Genomic DNA, 18989 nt, shown 5'->3' on the forward strand with positions numbered 1-18989 from the left:
CATACCTCACAATTACCTCAAACTCAAAAATGTTTTTACTTTCTGTAGATTTATATATATATATATATATATATATATATATATATATATATTATATTATGAAAGATCAAAAAGATAAACAATGGTATTTTTTCACAGCTCGTTTTACTCACCTATATTAGTGGAGGGCAATGAAGATACAGAACATTATAATGTTAACACCAGTTATTAAAATGTCTAATACGGGGACATACATACATTTATAAACATAGACACAGACCAAGTAACCCACCATACTGATAATGTAAACCAGAAACAATAGTCATATTTATTATAGTAATAATATATCTACACAAATTCCATATATAAGAAAGCAAACAAAAAGACAGAAACAAAATAGACATCAAAATACAAAATCCAGACACCACAAAACAAACAAAACATTTTCTTTAAATAAATATATAAAACAAATTCTAAGAACAATTATGATTCGGGCAGTCGTGCAAATGTAAGGCACAGTTCAAAATGTGCCTGGTAGAGGGGACTGTCTTACTTAATCTTTGCAGTGGGGTGGATTAGGGTTCTGGCTAGGACTGAGCCTTGATGTACGGTCAAATAATGTTAAAGAAAGGTTCTTAAAATAATTCATTTGTTTCTATCGCCAGTTTTTGGCGTGGCAAATTATAAACATTTTATGCCACAGAAAATAACATAAAACATTCTACTTTTATGGTTAAATTGTGAACCGAATGATGTGTGTGATGCTTGACAGGCCCTCGCCTTTCTCTCTGACCATTTGATTTGAACAATGTGTGTTGAGTATGTAGACAGCCTTTAGTTGTTAATGTAAATTATCTGACATTATATTTGGCATATCAACAAGTATTGAAAATAAGGTTTTTATTTGGGACGACTGACATTCCTACTGGGATGTTTAAAATTTCTCTTCAGGACAATTCAGGGCCATGAAAAACCAACATGTCTCAAGCCCTTGATGTACTTTCCATAGAGATTTGCTCATATGATTGGGGTGTGGAAAACTTTGTAGCAATATGGCACCTCCTAAAGGTTTTTCTAAACACTTTATATGACCAAATTTAGAGTTGGTCATCTACCACACCTTACTACTTAATTTTGATATACCATCACCTTTAAGGTCCTAATTGACCTTATATCAGTGCACTTTGCAATGCAATGAGCCTTAGAAAAGTTTTTGTATTGAAGTATATTGGCCATATACCGCACCCCTCAGGCCTTATTGCTTACCTACACCGCTGCAAAAACATTTTGATCAGTGTCTGCAGCCAGTTCATAAAATCTAAGACAGGCAGGAAAGTGGTGGTCAGCAATCACTCACCCTTTAGGCCCGTAACCCTGAGTGCCATCAACTGTGCCAAAAAAACGTTTATATCCAGCTTTTTTTAGACACAAGGTTATGTGGTTACATGTGGTTGTAACGTTGGTTACAACCACATGCAAGGTTATACAAACGTTTTCCATAATAAAAAATCAATTTGTGCACACAAATGCTAAAATGCTATTATGTACAAACAGTGCCATGTAAATTAAACCAAAGCATGGATTCCTGTCAAACCTAATTCATAGAGGTTTAACGTTGATTAAATCAATGTGTTATCAATGGGTCAATGAATCCTTTAACATTTCAAGTCCACAAGCTGTTCGTTTTACTAAGTGCAATTATAAAAAAAAAACAATGAAGGCAATGAAAACATCTAAAAAAATCATTGTACATAAAAAATTTACAAAACTGTCCTAATTAAACACAGATCTAATTACAATTAATATATTCTGGGCAGATGCTCGTAGACTGTAACGGGAAGTTAGCAAGATAATTTTACTTTGTTAACCAAGCCTAAACTACAATGACTTCTCAATGACATTTCATCTCACTAGTTCTTGTTTCAACAAGTTACTTCTGCTCTTTCACCTACTGGCAATTGTATTACAAAACATGGGTATTTGAAGCAACAAAAGCAGTTGTACCTGAGTCATCTTTTTTCAGCCGTTATCATCGCCACTTTAACGGATATCACTCAGCAACGATATGTAAAGATAAGTGAGTCACAAGACCAGGCACAAAGAAGTGCACTAGTTGTCCTTTAACCTATGGCCATTTGTTGACGGAGGACATTCTGACAGAGCCAAACCACGGGTATATCGGTGAAGTCATGAAAAGGTTGTATGCACAGTACCAATTGAAGACATGGAGATTTAAAAACATAGACGTGAAGAACCTCTTGAAGGGCAGAGCGTTTCTCATGCTTGTCATCTGTGCTACAGCCAAATATCCTACTTGGCTACAGTGCAGCAGGACACAACATATGTGAATGTTCAGATATAAATAGGATAGGTAGAAACATTCCTCCCTGAATAAGGAATCACATCAGCTCTATCTATGGCCCTTCTATGTGAATCTAGCCGGTCTGCTCAGGTACCCCTTGGTCCCTGTGTGCTACACTCCAGTACTCCGCTTTATCCAGTCCCTGTATTTGGTGACGCGAGTGTAGACACCGGGCTTGTTCCTGCGAGCGCAGCCATCCCCCCAGCTCACCACTCCAGCCAGGAAGACATTCCCACTGGTCTCGATGAAGGACAGCGGGCCTCCCGAATCACCCTGTCAGAAGAAGAGCAGCGTGATGATGACGTTATGAGGAAGACAAGCATGTCAGACAGACTGCTGGTTGGGTTACCTGACAGGCGTCGACCCCTCCTTCCAGGACACCGGCACACATCATGTTGGGTGTGGTCTGTCCTTCCATTAGGGTTTCACACACTGTGGAATTAATGATGCGCACCTCCGCCTTCTGCAGGATCGACGCGGCGAAGCCTGAGATAGTCGGTGACACCCAGGGTCAAAGGTGGTCAGAGGTGAAACAAGAGGCATTGTGAACTGTGTTACCGCAGAAGGGAATTTAGGGAAACGAACACGGCCGTTCATTCAACTCACCCAGCTCCATGGTGTCGCCCCAGCCTGTAATCCACACCGACTTGCCCGGAGGGAAGTCATGCGTGGCAGAGGGCAGACAGACAGGCCAGATGTTCTGACTGAGTTCGACGGGACTGTCAAGCTCCATCAGCGCTATGTCATTGTCATAGGAGTCCTTGTTGTACCCAGGGTGCTGGATGATCTGTTTCAGGTTCTTCTTCACTGTCCACTTGTTAGACTGGCTCTGAACGAGAAGCCCGAGGTAAGCCTCCCATTGTTGAGGCTGGGAATACCTGTTGGAACACACACGTGGTTCATGGTGCTCAATGTGACAACAATTACAATTATTTTAAAAGTTGAAAACATGAACAGCAGCAGGGAACAGCCCTTACACCTTACTGCCCAAACCTGTTCCAGGAGAGTACGTAAGAAGCAGGGTGGGTCTTCCCTGCCTTAGTACACAACAAAGTGAGTCAGTTTGATTCAGTAATGTGAGTGAAATGTAGGACAAGGAGGACCAGTAGGGTGCTAGGAAGAAAAGGACCAATAGGGTAATAGAAGGAGAGGGGGACCAATAGGGTGCTAGGAAGATGAGGACCAATAGGGTGATGGGTAGAGGGGGACCAATAGGGTGATGGGTAGAGGGGGACCAATAGGGTGATGGGTAGAGGGGGACCAATAGGGTGATGGGTAGAGGGGGACCAGTTGGGTGTTAGGAGAAGGGCGATCAACAGGGTAAGTACGTACTTGACTTCGACATTATCCTGGACACAGTGGGCAGCAGTAACCAGCCAGCGGTCACTGATAATAGAGGCTCCACACACATGGGACCCCTGGACATGAAGACTAACCTGCCATGGCCACTCCCCCTCGCTGGAATCCTGCCCCCCCACAATACGGGAGTGTCTGTAAGGCCTTTTACCACACTCTGCACAGAGACACACAGACCAATGAATGACAGAAGCCAGGGTTACATTACGATACCGTAGTCTGATTTAGAGGCAGCCGTGTGGGGCACCTAAACTTACGACAGTCCGCCTCGTCAGAGCCGTCCTCACAGTCCACATCTTCATCACACTCGGGGTTCAGCTTGCTGATGCACTGGTTGTTCTTACACTGGTAGGTATACTCGGAGCACTGCATGACTACAGCTGGACATGTGAAGGGAAGGAGACAGTCACATTTAGGTCATGTTTATATTGTATTCTACCACAGCTGCAGTGTTTCCGTTTCGAAGACGTACATCTTGAACACTTTGATTCATCAGAGCCATCAGGACAGTCAGGGCGGCCGTCACATTTCAGATTTTCTGAGATACAGCCTCCATTCCGGCAGGAAAAATCTCCTGATTGACAACTACCTAAAGACAGGACACAGGAAGCAACCGTCATCACTCTCTGAGGTCAATAGTAATGACCTTGTGTTACTAAGGATCAACGACAATGACATTGTGTTATGATGGATCAAACGTAATGACATTGTGTTATGATGGATCAAACGTAATGACATTGTGTTATGATGGATCAAACGTAATAACATGGTGTTATGATGGATCAAATGTAATGACATTGTGTTGTGATGGATCAAACGTAATTACATTGTGTTGTGATGGATCAAAGTAATTACATTGTGTTGTGATGGATCAACGGGAATTACATTGTGTTGTGATGGATCAACGGTAATTACATTGTGTTGTGATGGATCAACGGTAATGTCACTGTGTTATAATGGATCAACATTAATGACATTGTGTTACGATGGATGTTGTTGACCTACCGCAGTTCCCCTCATCTGTGTTGTCCCCACAATCATTGACTTTATCACACAGCCAGAACTTGGATTTGCATAGACCATTTCTGCACTGGATTTGATCGGAGCCACATTCTGTACAGGGACAAGACATCAGAGTCTCACTGCTCTTATAGAGTCAAATCAAGTATTCATTGCCACCATGCCTTTGTAAAACATAAACTCACTCATGTATGAGAAGAACATGCATGTTGAAGGTTAAATTATTATTTATTTGGTATAGAAATGTATACCTATGTACTTAATTTCTGTCATAGTAGGCAATCATTGGAATGTTAACAGTTAACAGATGTTTCTGTATGGTGTGTATGCAGGTACAAAAGGGTTGCTTGTTATTTTCTAGCTTGCTTGCGTCTCGAGATTACACCACTCTGTCTTATGAGATGTCCCCAGAACAGATTGGAATGTGTACCTAATTGATAAAGGGTCTACTCTTCAGGACTAGTTTTCCTTAGGTCAGTAAACCAACCCCCATGCTTTTAGTATTGGGACATAAACCAGAGGTGTATTTGGGAAAGCTCTCTCTTACATTTTCCTCATCTCTGCATGCGTCTTTACTCTTGCAAACATCTTATCTCCGGAGAATATTTATCTTTAAAACTTGTACTGTAATTGTAATACACTCTTTATATATTAAATACATTTGTTACATTCATTTGTTGACTATTTGGAATGAATCTAAAATGGGTCAGAATCCAGTTCCATCAGTACTGAGACATGTTAGAACATATATGTAGGTCATACTGAGACATGCTAGAACGTATAGGTCAGTACTCAGACGTGTTAGAACGTATAGGTCAGTACTCAGACGTGTTAGAAAGTATAGGTCAGTACTCAGACATGTTAGAACGTATAGGTCAGTCCTCAGACGTGTTAGAACGTATAGGTCAGTACTCAGACATGTTAGAACATATAGGTCAGTACTCAGACGTGTTAGAGCGTATAGGTCAGTACTCAGACATGTTAGAACGTATAGGTCAGTACTCAGACATGTTAGAACGTATAGGTCAGTCCTCAGACGTGTTAGAACGTATAGGTCAGTACTCAGACGTGTTAGAACGTATAGGTCAGTACTCAGACGTGTTAGAACGTATAGGTCAGTACTCAGACGTGTTAGAACGTATAGGTCAGTACTCAGACGTGTTAGAACGTATAGGTCAGTACTCAGACGTGTTAGAACGTATAGGTCAGTACTCAGACATGTTAGAACGTATAGGTCAGTCCTCAGACATGTTAGAACATATAGGTCAGTCCTCAGACATGTTAGAACATATAGGTCAGTCCTCAGACATGTTAGAACGTATAGGTCAGTACTCAGATGTGTTAGAACGTATAGGTCAGTCCTCAGACATGTTAGAACATATAGGTCAGTCCTCAGACATGTTAGAACATATAGGTCAGTCCTCAGACATGTTAGAACATATAGGTCAGTACTGAGAACATATAGGTCAGTCCTCAGACATGTTAGAACATATAGGTCAGTACTGAGAACATATAGGTCAGTACTGAGAACATATAGGTCAGTACTGAGAACATATAGGTCAGTACTGAGAACATATAGGTCAGTACTGAGAACATATAGGTCAGTCCTCAGACATGTTAGAACATATAGGTCAGTACTGAGAACATATAGGTCAGTACTGAGAACATATAGGTCAGTCCTCAGACATGTTAGAACATATAGGTCAGTACTGAGAACATATAGGTCAGTCCTCAGACATGTTAGAACATATAGGTCAGTACTGAGAACATATAGGTCAGTCCTCAGACATGTTAGAACATATAGGTCAGTCCTCAGACATGTTAGAACATATAGGTCAGTCCTCAGACATGTTAGAACATATAGGTCAGTACTGAGAACATATAGGTCAGTACTGAGAACATATAGGTCAGTACTGAGAACATATAGGTCAGTACTGAGAACATATAGGTCAGTCCTCAGACATGTTAGAACATATAGGTCAGTACTGAGAACATATAGGTCAGTACTGAGAACATATAGGTCAGTCCTCAGACATGTTAGAACATATAGGTCAGTCCTCAGACATGTTAGAACATATAGGTCAGTACTGAGAACATATAGGTCAGTACTGAGAACATATAGGTCAGTACTGAGAACATATAGGTCAGTACTGAGAACATATAGGTCAGTACTGAGAACATATAGGTCAGTACTGAGAACATATAGGTCAGTACTCAGACATGTTAGAACATATAGGTCAGTCCTCAGACATGTTAGAACATATAGGTCAGTACTCACTACAGTTTCTTTCATCACTGTTGTCACCACAGTCATCCCAGCCATCACATGTAAGAGGATTGTTTATGCAAAGATTATTTGCACATGCAAACTTCCCTGGGCAAGCTATGATAAAGAGATGAACACAGTCAATAAAACACTTTGTCACTTAGTCACTTTGTTAGTGACGCATAACAATCATGCATCAAACGTAAATGTCAGTTTGGGGAAAGTATGGTTTACTGGATATGTTTATGGCTTACGATTAGTTGGCACAAAGGCTTCAAAGTCAGCTGTGAAACCTGTATCCACATAGGACATGTCTGACTTAAACGTCACCGTTGTCCTGTTGTCTCTGACTGTGACCACTGTGATGTAGGGCTTATATCCACATATCCTGTCACACATTTCAATAAGACCTTCAGTAATTAGGGACATGGGTGAGTAATGCTGATTTTAATGAAAACATCTTGAAAAAATTCTCAATTCTAAATTGATCCGCTGACACCAAAAAGATATGAGTGTGAGAGGATCACTAACTTTTCATTGTTGACCTCTACATGGTCTTTAGGACACTTGTTGTTGCTCTTTACAGGCTCAGATATGAACATCTTGTTGAACCTCACCCTGATAGACATGCCATTTTGCACCTATAAGAGAATATAGCAATACGTTAAGCAAATAAAAAGCTCATTCTTCCTTGAAACGCCTATCAGCAGCAAGTGGAGGCACTACAAGTTAAAACAAATCATTTATTCACCTCAATGTCCCAGACACAGGTGGTCTGAGGTGGGTAATGAGATGGAAAGTTGGGAGATGTGAAGGTGCCTTTAAGTCCTGTCAGTTTACCGCCACAATCTACGCAGAAAGACAAATCAATAATGATGAACAGACATTGGAGACACAACATATTGACACTACATATGTATTCCTGAGTATATCCACAGTAATCAGTTATACCTTGGCTCTGGAGGGGAACCTGAGAGTAAGTGGCTCTGAAGCCAGGGTAGTTCTTCTCCTTATTGGTCACCAGCGTCAACAGCATGACATTTCCAGAGGAAACGACCGATAGGGGTTCATTGCGTTTATAATATCCACATTTCCTGCAAAAGATTCAAAACATTTCACTGAGGCAGACAAGTACAGTCATTAGCCAGGCATCTCTGGGAAAAATGCTGACTGTCTGGTCTCATCATCTAGAATAACTGTCCAATGCTACTCACTCTGTCATGACCTGTTGCTCCAGCGGCACCAGGGAGTCATACACCCTGATGAAGTCCTTCTGACAGTCATCCTCCAGGTCGAAATAGTCAAACATCAGTTGAACCCTGTGGCCTCGCTCAGCATGCAGTCTCCACTGAATGTAAGTGTCCGAAGGGTATGGAGAATTGGGAAAGCCAGGGGACTCTATTGTGCCTGTGGGAAGCTTGCCAATGTGATACGTATAGGTTTTGGAGGCTGAGAGACACACAGCGACAGAGAGAGAGGGTAGACAGCATTGGTGAGCTGTAAATAGATAGCTTAATCAACCGGAAAAAGAATAGCTTGAATGTAAACAATAAACATTCCTAACCGTTATTTGCCTTCGTCATACGTTCATCCAGAGCTGTGAAATTATGGCACATATTAGACAGTAGGACGGATCAAAGCAAAAAGCTGGTCTGTTCTTTAAGAGAGCAGTTGTCATCCTTGGAAACATTTATTTAACAGAAACAATTATGCACAGCTCCAACTATAAGCCTTGGATGTAAACAATTTAAAAGTGGCATTTATGGGAGTGACCATAGAATTTATGGGAGTGATCTTACTGGATAAAGGAGTTTTTTTGCATGGCCTGGTGCTTCTTGGCAGATGGCACGTGTTAGACCATTCTATTGGTCCATTAAGTAAAATTCCCACCACCCTGGGCAGTGAGCCATGCAAAACAAACTCCCACAGTTGTCGGCTGAGGTCCAAATGGAGCTATGGACCACATATTTTGGGCAGGTTAGGGGAAAGGGCAGGGAACATGTTTTCTGGGTGGGTTAAGGGGAAGATGGATGTATGGAATACATTTTGGCAGGTTTGGGAGAAGATAGAGGTAAGGAAGACATGTTCTGGGTGGTTTAGGAAAAGACAGAGGTATGGAAGACATGTTTTGGGTGGTTTGGGGACAAGACAGAGGAATCAAATACGTTTTGGGCAGGTTAGGGGGAGGACCTGTGGGTGATGACTGGCCAATGGGCACCATCGAGATTAATTTAAATTAAACTTCAGTAATTTCAGAGAGTAAACCAAATTCCATCTGAAGTTACCTATTTTCCTAATTGAAAGCATTGACAGGAAATGACCAGAAAAGAACCCAACCTTGATGTAGTTATTTATATAACCTTGTTCGGTTCAACATTCTGTAACTCTATTGTCAATACCCCAAAATAATTCAATTAAAAACATTTCTGACACCACTGAATCCAAAAAAGGGTCAGAACGTTAAAGCAAAATGTTATCTTCTTTTGCAGATAGAAGGTTCTAGACAAAGCCCTAGATTTACAAACGATGTCACGGAAGTATCTGGGAAGGAAATTAGGCTGCAACAGAAAGAAATGTATTAGGAAGTTTTGGGCGCATTTCACATCCCATAGCAGAGTGGTGTTAGCGCTGTACTGTACCGCCAGACATGACATTGCTGATGAGAAGGGAGCTGGTCGACCCGTGGCCCTTAGACATGCGGCCTATTCTCCCCTGTTGACTTCCCTCCATCGGATCCATGGCGGCAATAGCTGCATCCACTTCGGACCCCCGGCCAATCGGTACGTCAAACTCAGAAAGGTAGTAGGCCACTACGTAGTCCTCACCTCCCCCATTGCCTTCACTACAGTGAGTAGACACATAATGCTTTGTGGTTTACATTGATGTACTGGATATTAAGCAGCAGGAAACATGAACAACTTGGGTTGTATGGAACCAAATGCACTGTCTGCTACCCATTTTGTAACATCTTTATTATGTCATTGTTAACTTTCAAAATGCACCAATAATTGTCTGTGGATTTGGAACTGATATTAGGAGTAGCAACAAATACCTGAAGGCTTGCACTGTGGATCCTACAAAATATTCCTCCAGAAATTTCATTTTAGAGTACATTAACTTCAGCTGAAAGCAACAAGATGAAATACATTACATAGCTATGTGACATAGAAATGGGCTCAGAAATGGGTGTCAGTTTAATGTCTGTTTACATGTTCTTTTCATTTTTACATTCATTCCTTTCATCATTTAGCTGACGCTTACACAGAGCAACATACACACATTACTGATTGCCTACATTTTGTACCTATCACGTTATATTTTTATTCCTAGTAAGTAGTAGATAGAGGTCAGAAGTAGGTCCTGCGGTGGTGTTTAACGTAGGCTAACTCATGTGAGATTTTTCCCATATGAAAAAGGGGGCTCTGGATAAAAAAGGCTGAGAACACCTCCTCTAATACTTTATCAGAAAGTAATTTTACAACATACAGACAAAGGTTCTAATAACCAAATCATGTTAGGACACTAGCTGTCTTTTCCAATAGGAAGCTGGTGAAACAAAGTCAGCTGAACCTATAAAAGGAGGTAAGTAGCGCCCAGCTCAAGCTAGCAAGATACTGTTGGGCAATCATATGTATACTAGCATATTTTTGAAACACCTCCATTGTGTAGCGTGTGTGTATATTAACTCAATGCATCCAACACATGATAAAATAGTAAATTCAGTAAAACATATGAACATATAAGTTGTTTTGTGTGAAGCAGTGGTTTTTAACCTGTTATCCACAAGGAACTGCAGGAGGGAAAATGAATGGTATTGTTATAGATTGGTCATGCAGTTTGACAATGCACTTTTTTGATAATAATAATAATAACAAACCTGTAAACATAACTTTCACTGATCAAATTAACTCCCCAAGTTATTCAATGTACAAAACATCTTTGACTTTGTTAATAGTGGCTCTGCAGAGCCGGTAAATCATTAATAAACATCATCCTGTCTTACCTGTTGGGACACCTGCACGCCCAGTTGTTGAAACTCCTGGCTGTTTGGGTTGTTGTAGGAATCTATAAACCTTTGGTTGGTGATGCTCATTGAGCCAAAGTACATTTTCTTTAAAATCATCTCTTCTCTACGCACTGTAACATAAAAGAGTGAAAGGAGAGGGGATCAAGGGAACCTGTATACTGACCCACAACCAGAGCAGGGGTGAGACTCGGCCTGAAGAAGGTGGACAATACTCACAGTGAAAATGCCAAACTAGTAGTCCTGTTGTGAGCGTGAGTACTGCCGCCAATCCCACAAGGCCAAGCCCAACATAAAGTGGCTTGTACCCTCTCTGCTTCTCCAGCTCTGTGGTGTCTGCAGCCGGCAAGTATGTGACAGCATTGTCACCGTCATCATTCTATGGGTGAGAAAACAATGTTACTTAATGACCATAACTTGCAAATCGATAGAAACTGCACAAAAAAATTATCTCATCCTTTGTAGTCATTTGGTTTAGCTAGACAGCGCATTCAAATATTTCTCCACAACATAAAAGTGCTCACTTTCTCAAATAATGTATAATATTCTTTTCATATTGCTGTGTTATCTCACATTTTACACTGTATAACGCACGCTTAAGGCAGTCGTTTTAAAATGAATCCGGCAAGTGAACCAATCGTTTTCCTTCAACAGATACTGAACTTTCCACACCCTTAAATGTATTTAGCATAGACAAACACTGACGAATTATTCACATGCATGAAACCATGCCTAGCTGACTCAGGACTGAAGGGAAAGTTGCTGAACTTTCTAGTATGGGCAAAAAGTTTGTTGCAGTTGACTAAGAGATCTAATTTTACAGTGGCTCAAAAGTATTCGTCAGCTTTGTATTTGTAATCGATTAAGAACACTTTGTAGATTTTATTTTTCACGTTGACATTGTGGACTTTTTTGCTTTGATAAGTGGCAAAAACCTCTTATTAAAACCTTTTTGACTTAATGTCGTAACACAGTTAAGTCCAAGGGGTGAATACTTTTGAGAGCTACTGTAGTGCACGATAGCATAACATTACATGTATGATATGATTAACGTTGATCTACCAGCACACCAATAACGTGACCATAAACAAACAACGGTTTCTGGCATTGCTGTTATTGTACAATAATACGTATTAAGATATACTAGTAACATTTAGTTTTATCTAAATAATTCACGCAAAATATGATTACACATTTAGTGCAGTTGATTAAATGTGTTATAAAGAGTTGCTTGGATTAGAGAAAATAATTGAAACAGAAATGATAATTGACCCCATCGGGTTTAATAAACCAACAGTACAATACCAGCGTTTTCGGGATGAACCTCGTCCCAGAACGCAGCAAATCCATAAGAGAAATAAAGTTGCGTGTGGAAATTTAGAAATTCTCCAGTTTCTGTCAAATTCTACAATCCTTTATCGCCAGCTTTAGTTCTTATCGTCTTCAGTGGATTGGCGAGACAAGGTTAAGCTACACAAGTCAACGAATGTCTTTATATTTTTCCCATTATAAATTATAACCTAAGGGTAATTTACAATAACCTTTGTTCACAAAAAGTTAAGAAAGTACCCGATCGTCAGTAGCCTACTGTGTGCCTATCTCTGCGACAAAGTCAGTTATCTGTGCTAAGGTGGAAGTCAAGCAAAAAATAAGGAAACACCTGCTACAATGCAGGCACTAGGTCAGAGCACCTATATTGCTCAGAACATTGCCCGTCATTTGCGCCGGAACAGGTGTTGTGACGAAAACATCCACCCTGCCGAAAATGTTATACAATGAAGTAAACATTCCAGGGCAATGTCTGCATTATTATCCTTACACTTTAGAGAACACTAGTCGAATAAAAAATGCGAGACATGACCGATTTTGCCAACGATTTGTTTATAGTAATAATCTTGAAACAAATAGCGAACGGAAAATTCCGACGCGATCAACCTGCCTTAAGAAATCTAATGAAACGCAGCCTATCGTGGTCATCGAATTAAATTAAATGTTTTTGCTACGAAGATCAGTGAAATATATAGGCTAAACTGTCCTCTCAACAAGCAAACTAATCGCAGCAATGAGAATCGAGAGAGAGTGCGTTCACGCGAAGGTGGCGGTGGTTGTTTTCCGCACAACACCAGCCAAAAACAGCGAATGTCTGTAATACTGAGTGAGTGAATACCCATTGTTAAATAGCTTAGTGGTTAGACACGCAGATCGTCACGTAGTGTTCGGTTCTAGCCCCGCACAAGCTAATGTATTAGGATTTGTCCAGGATAGACACAAAACATCGCTGGCTATAAGCTTCATAGCTACACGATAGTAAGCCGAACGTAAAACTTCATGATTCTATTGCAATGGATGAACTGCACCAGCCATGAACACATTCCTCTCAATTGGAATTTACAAAGCGTAGACCAGTTCACATAGCCTAGTGGAACCAGCAATTAAGTGATTGAACTCATTTTCATTAATGTATAGCTAGCCATCTACAATATTTTTCTAATTTAATGCGTTCAATGTACTGTAGCAACCCTGTTAAACTTGTTGGTTTGGATTTTTGCTAATGTAGGGAACTAGTTTCGAGAACCATGGAGTTTCGAGTAATTGGTTTAACAATGCAGAAGTATACCAACAAGCTTGCACATGTATTTTCTTGTTATTTGCATACATTGTCATTTTGTTTCAAAGGACCAACCTCTTTAGATATAAAATAAAAATATACAATATATATATAATGAAATATGTCTATGCAGCTGGTGAAATTTGTGTTGTAGTTTTAGACCTAGTGTATATAATTTTACCCTGGATGACCAGATAATATATTTAACTCAATTCTAAATCAATATGAGAGGGCAGGTATTTCCTCGTTTCTGTTTACTTCCCAAAGTAAAGTTTTATTGACTTTGTTGTGGATGTCAATAATAGGCCACTGCTATTTAAATGAAAAAAATAAATGGAAAGGAGAACAGTTGAGGAACTGAACAAAATTATATTACAAGTATAATATGTTTTGTCAGACGCTTTAGTACTATTCACAGTGTGTGCTAATATCTCTCCACTCTTAGTACAAACAACACAACAGATCACAAAATTCACAGCATTCACAACACTAAGAATATCCCTGTTTCCAAAAAAGTTGGGACCCTGTGTAAAATGTAAATAAAAACAGAATGCAATAATGTGCAAATCATTTCTCCCTATAATTAATTGAAAATAGTACAATGACAACATATCAAATGTTGAAACTGAGACATTTTATTGTTTTTGGAAAAATACATGCCTATTTCGAATTTGATGCCAGCAACACGTTTCAAAAAAGTTGCAACAGGCGCATGTTTACTGTGTTGCACCACCTTTTAACAATGCTCTGTAAGCATTTTGGAACTGCAGAGACCAATTGCTGTAGTTTTGAAAGTGAAATGTTTTTCTATTTTTGCTTGATATAGGATTGCAGCTGCTCAACAGTTCGGTGTCTCCTTTGTCTTACTTTGCGTTTCATAATTCGCCAAATATTTTCAGTGGGTGACAGGTCTGGACTGCAGGCAGGCCAGTTTAGCACCCGGACTCTTATAATATGGAGCCACGCTGTTGTGATATGTGCAGATTGTGGTTTGGGATTGTCTTGCTAAAATAAGGCAATGTCTTCCCTGAAAAAGACATTGCCTGGATGGCAGCATATGTTGCTCCAAAACCTGTATATGTTGTTCACCATCAATGGTGCCTTCCCAGATGTGCAAGTCACCCATGCCATGTGTACTATTGCACCCCCATACCATCACAGATGCTGGCTTTTGAACTGTGCACTGATGACAAGCCAGATGGTCCCTCTTCTCTTCAGTCCAGAGGACACAGTGTCCACGATTCCCAAAAAGAATTTCAAATTTTGATTTGTAAGACCACAGGAAAGTTTTCCACTTTGCCTCAGTCCATCTTAAACACACATATATATTCATATACATATACACACACATATACAGTGGGGAGAACAAGTATTTGATACACTGCCGATTTTACAGGTTTTTCTACTTAAAAAGCATGTAGAGGTCTGTCATTTTTATCATAGGTACATTTCAACTGTGTCTAAAACAAAAATCCAGAAAATCACATTGTATGATTTTTTTATAATTAATTTGCATTTTATTGCATGACATACGTATTTGATCACCTACCAACCAGTAAGAATTCCGGCTCTCACAGACCTGTTAGTTTTTCTTTAAGAAGCCCTCCTGTTCTCCACTCATTACCTGTATTAACTGCACCTGTTTGAACTTGTTACCTGTATAAAAGACACCTGTCCACACACTCAATCAAACTCCAACCTCTCCACAATGATCAAGACCAGAGAGCTGTGTAAGGACATCAGGGATAAAATTGTGGACCTGCACAAGGCTGGGATGGACTACAGGACAATAGGCAAGCAGCTTGGTGAGAAGGCAACAACTGTTGGCGCAATTATTAGAAAATGGAAGAAGTTCAAGATGACGGTCAATCTCCCTCGGTCTGGGGCTCCATGCAAGATCTCACCTCGTGGGGCATCAATGATCACGAGGAAGGTGAAGGATCAGCCAAGAACTACACGTCAGGACCTGGTCAATGATCTGAAGAGAGCTGGGACCAAAGTCTCAAAGAAAACCATTAGTAACACACTATGCCGTCATGGATTAAAATCCTGCAGCGCACGCAAGGTCACCCTGCTCAAGCCAGCGCATGTCCAGGCCTGAAGTCTGAAGTTTGCCAATGACCATCTGGATGATCCAGAGGAGGAATGGGAGAAGGTCATGTGGTCTGATGAGACAAAAATAGAGCTTTTTGGTCTAAACTCCACACGCCGTGTTTGGAGGAAGAAGAATGATGAGGACAACCCCAAGAACATTATCCCAACCGTGAAGCATGATGGTGGAAACATCATTCTTTGGGGATGCTTTTCTGCAAAGGGGGCAGGACGACTTCACCATATTACGGGAGGATGGATGGGCCATGTATTGCGAGTTCTTGGCCAACAACCTCCTTCCCTCAGTAAGAGCATTGAAGATGGGTTGTGGCTGGGTCTTCCAGCATGACAACGACCCGAAACACACAGCCAGGGCAACTAAGGAGTGGCTCCGTAAGAAGCATCTCAAGGTCCTGGAGTGGCCTAGCCAGTCTCCAGACCTGAACCCAATAGAAAATCTTTGGAGGGAGCTGAAAGTCCGTTTTGCCCAGCGACAGCCCTAAAACCTGAAGGATCTGGAGAAAGTCTGTATGGAGGAGTGGGCCAAAATCCCTGCTGCAGTGTGTGCAAACCTGGTCAAGAACTACAGGAAACGTATGATCTCTGTAATTGCAAACAAAGGTTTCTGTACCAAATATTGAGTTCTGCTTTTCTGATGTATCAAATACTTATGTCATGCAATAAAATACAAATGAATTACTTAAAAATCATACAATTCGATTTTCTGGATTTTTGTTTTAGATTCCGTCACGCACAGTTGAAAAGTACCTATGATAAAAATGACAGACTTCTACATGCTTTGTAAGTGGGAAAACCTGCAAAATCGGCAATGTATCAAATACTTGTTCTCCCCAAGAGAGTTCATTCTTGAATGAACTGCCTAATGTAAGAAACAGTGTGTAAAGTTTTGCAATAAAAATTGCAAAAAAAGGGCAAAGCAGAAAATGTTGGTGTGTCTTTGTTACATGGTTACAAAAGTTAAGGTTTTGATGCTTTTGTCAAAGCATTCACTGACATTTCATGGAAAAAGGTTAAAGGGGGTATATCATTTCTATAGGCACTGTAATAATATCATTACATGTTGGTATGCTGAAAACAAATGACTGAAAATATACTTTTGACTGGAGGGGCAGCAGTTTATCTGACCCTTACACAGCAGCCCTAAAAAGCATAGTAGACATGTGAATGTACTTGGTTACTATTGTGATGGAGTTGACAATAGCTCATGCGTCATCAGAGCAGTGTGTTTTGTGCAATTTGACGGCAGTTTGACAGCATCAGCAGTATCACAAAAACCACTGCAATATTTGGACCTCGGGCGAGTAGTGTATTGAAAGAGCAGCACTGAAACACTAGGGAAAAGACACATGAGTTGTTTGCAGGTAAATGAAAGACTACTACCATACTGTACTTTGTACAGTATAATTTTTCTGTTGACGGAGTTGTTTATGGTCAGTGGGCTTCCTCCATTTCTTTTTGACTCACTCCCAGGGCTATGTTGCAGTTATCCAGTCATAAAGGTTTATGTAAGTACATGGAATGTCTATCAGGTATTAAACAAAATCCCAAATGTGCTTCTCTTCATGTCTAACTCATTTTCCAGTTTTGCTATGCAATTTCAGTGTGCAATTTTGTGCATTGCATTTATGCTAATTTTAATGCCTGACACTGTCCTAGAATTATTGTTTTGATATTTTTCTACTTACATTATCAACTGTGGAAATATTTTCCCTATGAATCAGCTCTAAGAAGTTACAAAAACAGGCCCACATTTACAAAAACCTGCACCTGAGGTGTTCTATCGAGATGAATAAAGTATTTTCATTTACACTTACAATTTACCCCAAAAGACACCTCTCATTTTATAATACTCTGCAACTGTAATCTGGATAGTGCCCATGGACTCCTCCCCCTGGGGGGTGGTCACTGTATAAAAGAAGCATAAGCCCTGGAAACAGCATTTGCCTGAGAACTTAGTGGTACCAAAACATGAAGGGGTTGGGCTTGGTTGTCCTTGTACTTCTCCTAATGGTCTCAGCAGGTGATGGTAAGTGGTGGGCAGTACCTTGACTTTATTATGTAATAGCGGTCTATTTCATGCCTGTACAATGGGACTATATTAGTGCATTTGTAGATCAGTATTACTGAAAAATATTTGTAATGACTGAATTGTTAATTTACCATCAATTGTATGAAATGGAATGTCAATGTTATAGCCTGACATTTAAAAGATTACAATTTAAATAGCTCTGAAATCAATTATTACATAGTGAATGTTTGATGTGAAGGTATTAACAGTTATTAGCAAATTAAAAACAACAGCTAAAATCTTCCATAATGGTTTTACTATTATTGTAACAGCTGATGACGCAGAGATGCAGTATTGGACGTGTGGTTACAGAGGACTCTGCAGACGGTTCTGTTATGCCCAAGAATATATTGTTGGACACCATGGCTGTCCTCGCAGATACAGGTACGTGAATGATTGGAAATATACAGCAGACATGTAAATGTGATGAGATTGAATATCATGTCTTATCTTTGAGCCAAGTTGAAGTTCCCTGTGATACATTGTCCTAGTTACGATGTAACACGTCAACTTTTTGTTTCTTGAGCCTAAACATTCTGAGTACTTACAGCTGAGAGCTCAGAGAGGTCATACCACAAGCCTCACTGTTTTGTGGTCATCATTTGCAGGTGCTGTGCTGTGCGGTTTTAGCGTTGACTGACAGTCTAGTGGTCCCAGCAGCAGGACGTCACAGGCTGAGGACTGGTCTGCTTCTTTGACATGGACTGAAATGAAAGTGGCACACTTGACTAGAAAAGGATGATTATGGTTTAGTCTATGGAACTAATCTTGATACTCCTTTGATGAAGCGAACTATGATCGAATGGAACGCCACTTAGAAAATCACAATGGCAAACTTTTGCTAAATTGAAGAACAATTTACAAAGTTAGTTGATTTGACGTAGTAGCTTTCATTATGGTTCATGGAACATATCTAAAAGTTTTTGAATACCTCTCAAATATAATACCTTTTGTAGTCCACATTGAATTTATTTCCACAGCTATTACAAAAGCACTGTCAAACAGTTAATATGTGCTTTGGAAATGAGTGGTTGACAATAAATGCATAATAATACTCTCTCTTTGTTGTTTTGTTTTTTATTCAAAATCCAGTCTTTTAAAAATATTATTTTGACAATTAATGTCACTGTCAACAGAAATAATTAAGTGAGTTAATTTTAGCCAATGCTTTTAGTCAATAAAATTGTCACGTTG

The 18989-nt window shown here is 40.0% G+C and overlaps 2 protein-coding genes across 4 annotated transcripts; one reads left to right on the forward strand and one right to left on the reverse strand.

The window, feature by feature from the left end:
* Positions 1 to 284: 284 nt before the first annotated feature.
* On the reverse strand, positions 285 to 13684 carry st14b (suppression of tumorigenicity 14b). Of its 3 annotated transcripts, XM_013134363.4 has the most exons (19): positions 12313 to 13684; positions 11227 to 11386; positions 10987 to 11120; positions 10036 to 10106; positions 9623 to 9825; positions 8548 to 8580; positions 8198 to 8432; positions 7935 to 8077; positions 7735 to 7832; positions 7515 to 7624; positions 7238 to 7371; positions 6996 to 7100; positions 4703 to 4810; positions 4170 to 4286; positions 3955 to 4077; positions 3674 to 3854; positions 2948 to 3219; positions 2691 to 2827; positions 285 to 2614 (listed from the first exon to the last, which is right to left on the reverse strand). In XM_013134363.4, the coding sequence occupies exons 1-19, from the start codon at positions 12355 to 12357 to the stop codon at positions 2453 to 2455; spliced, it is 2571 nt and encodes an 856-aa protein (XP_012989817.3). In that variant the 5' UTR covers positions 12358 to 13684; the 3' UTR covers positions 285 to 2452. The 3 variants fall into 3 exon arrangements, with proteins under 3 accessions (XP_012989817.3, XP_019904178.3, XP_019904180.3); XM_020048619.3 differs by lacking the exons at positions 10987 to 11120; positions 11227 to 11386; positions 12313 to 13684 and adding an exon at positions 10757 to 10773; XM_020048621.3 differs by lacking the exons at positions 10036 to 10106; positions 11227 to 11386; positions 12313 to 13684 and having other exon boundaries at positions 10987 to 11074.
* Positions 13685 to 17252: 3568 nt separating this feature from the next.
* defbl2 (defensin, beta-like 2) lies at positions 17253 to 18834 on the forward strand. The gene is made up of 3 exons (XM_034293488.1): positions 17253 to 17753; positions 18068 to 18179; positions 18404 to 18834. The coding sequence occupies exons 1-3, from the start codon at positions 17696 to 17698 to the stop codon at positions 18423 to 18425; spliced, it is 192 nt and encodes a 63-aa protein (XP_034149379.1). The 5' UTR covers positions 17253 to 17695; the 3' UTR covers positions 18426 to 18834.
* Positions 18835 to 18989: the final 155 nt, after the last annotated feature.

The sequence above is a fragment of the Esox lucius genome, chromosome 7 (assembly GCF_011004845.1).
Source record: "Esox lucius isolate fEsoLuc1 chromosome 7, fEsoLuc1.pri, whole genome shotgun sequence".
NCBI classification, from domain to species: Eukaryota; Metazoa; Chordata; class Actinopteri; order Esociformes; family Esocidae; genus Esox; species Esox lucius.

Bases quoted from the DNA above. Each gene is read 5' to 3' on its own strand.
- st14b (XM_013134363.4), bottom strand. From the start codon at position 12,357: ATGGATTTGCTGCGTTCTGGGACGAGGTTCATCCCGAAAACGCTG. The intron at 9,826-10,035 runs GTATTTGTTGCT...TACTCACTGTAG, and splicing joins TCCACAGTGCAAGCCTTCAG to TGAAGGCAATGGGGGAGGTG. The intron at 7,372-7,514 runs GTTAGTGATCCT...AATGTGTGACAG, and splicing joins GTAGAGGTCAACAATGAAAA to GATATGTGGATATAAGCCCT.
- defbl2 (XM_034293488.1), top strand. From the start codon at position 17,696: ATGAAGGGGTTGGGCTTGGTTGTCCTTGTACTTCTCCTAATGGTCTCA. The intron at 17,754-18,067 runs GTAAGTGGTGGG...TTATTGTAACAG, and splicing joins AATGGTCTCAGCAGGTGATG to CTGATGACGCAGAGATGCAG. The intron at 18,180-18,403 runs GTACGTGAATGA...CATCATTTGCAG, and splicing joins GGCTGTCCTCGCAGATACAG to GTGCTGTGCTGTGCGGTTTT.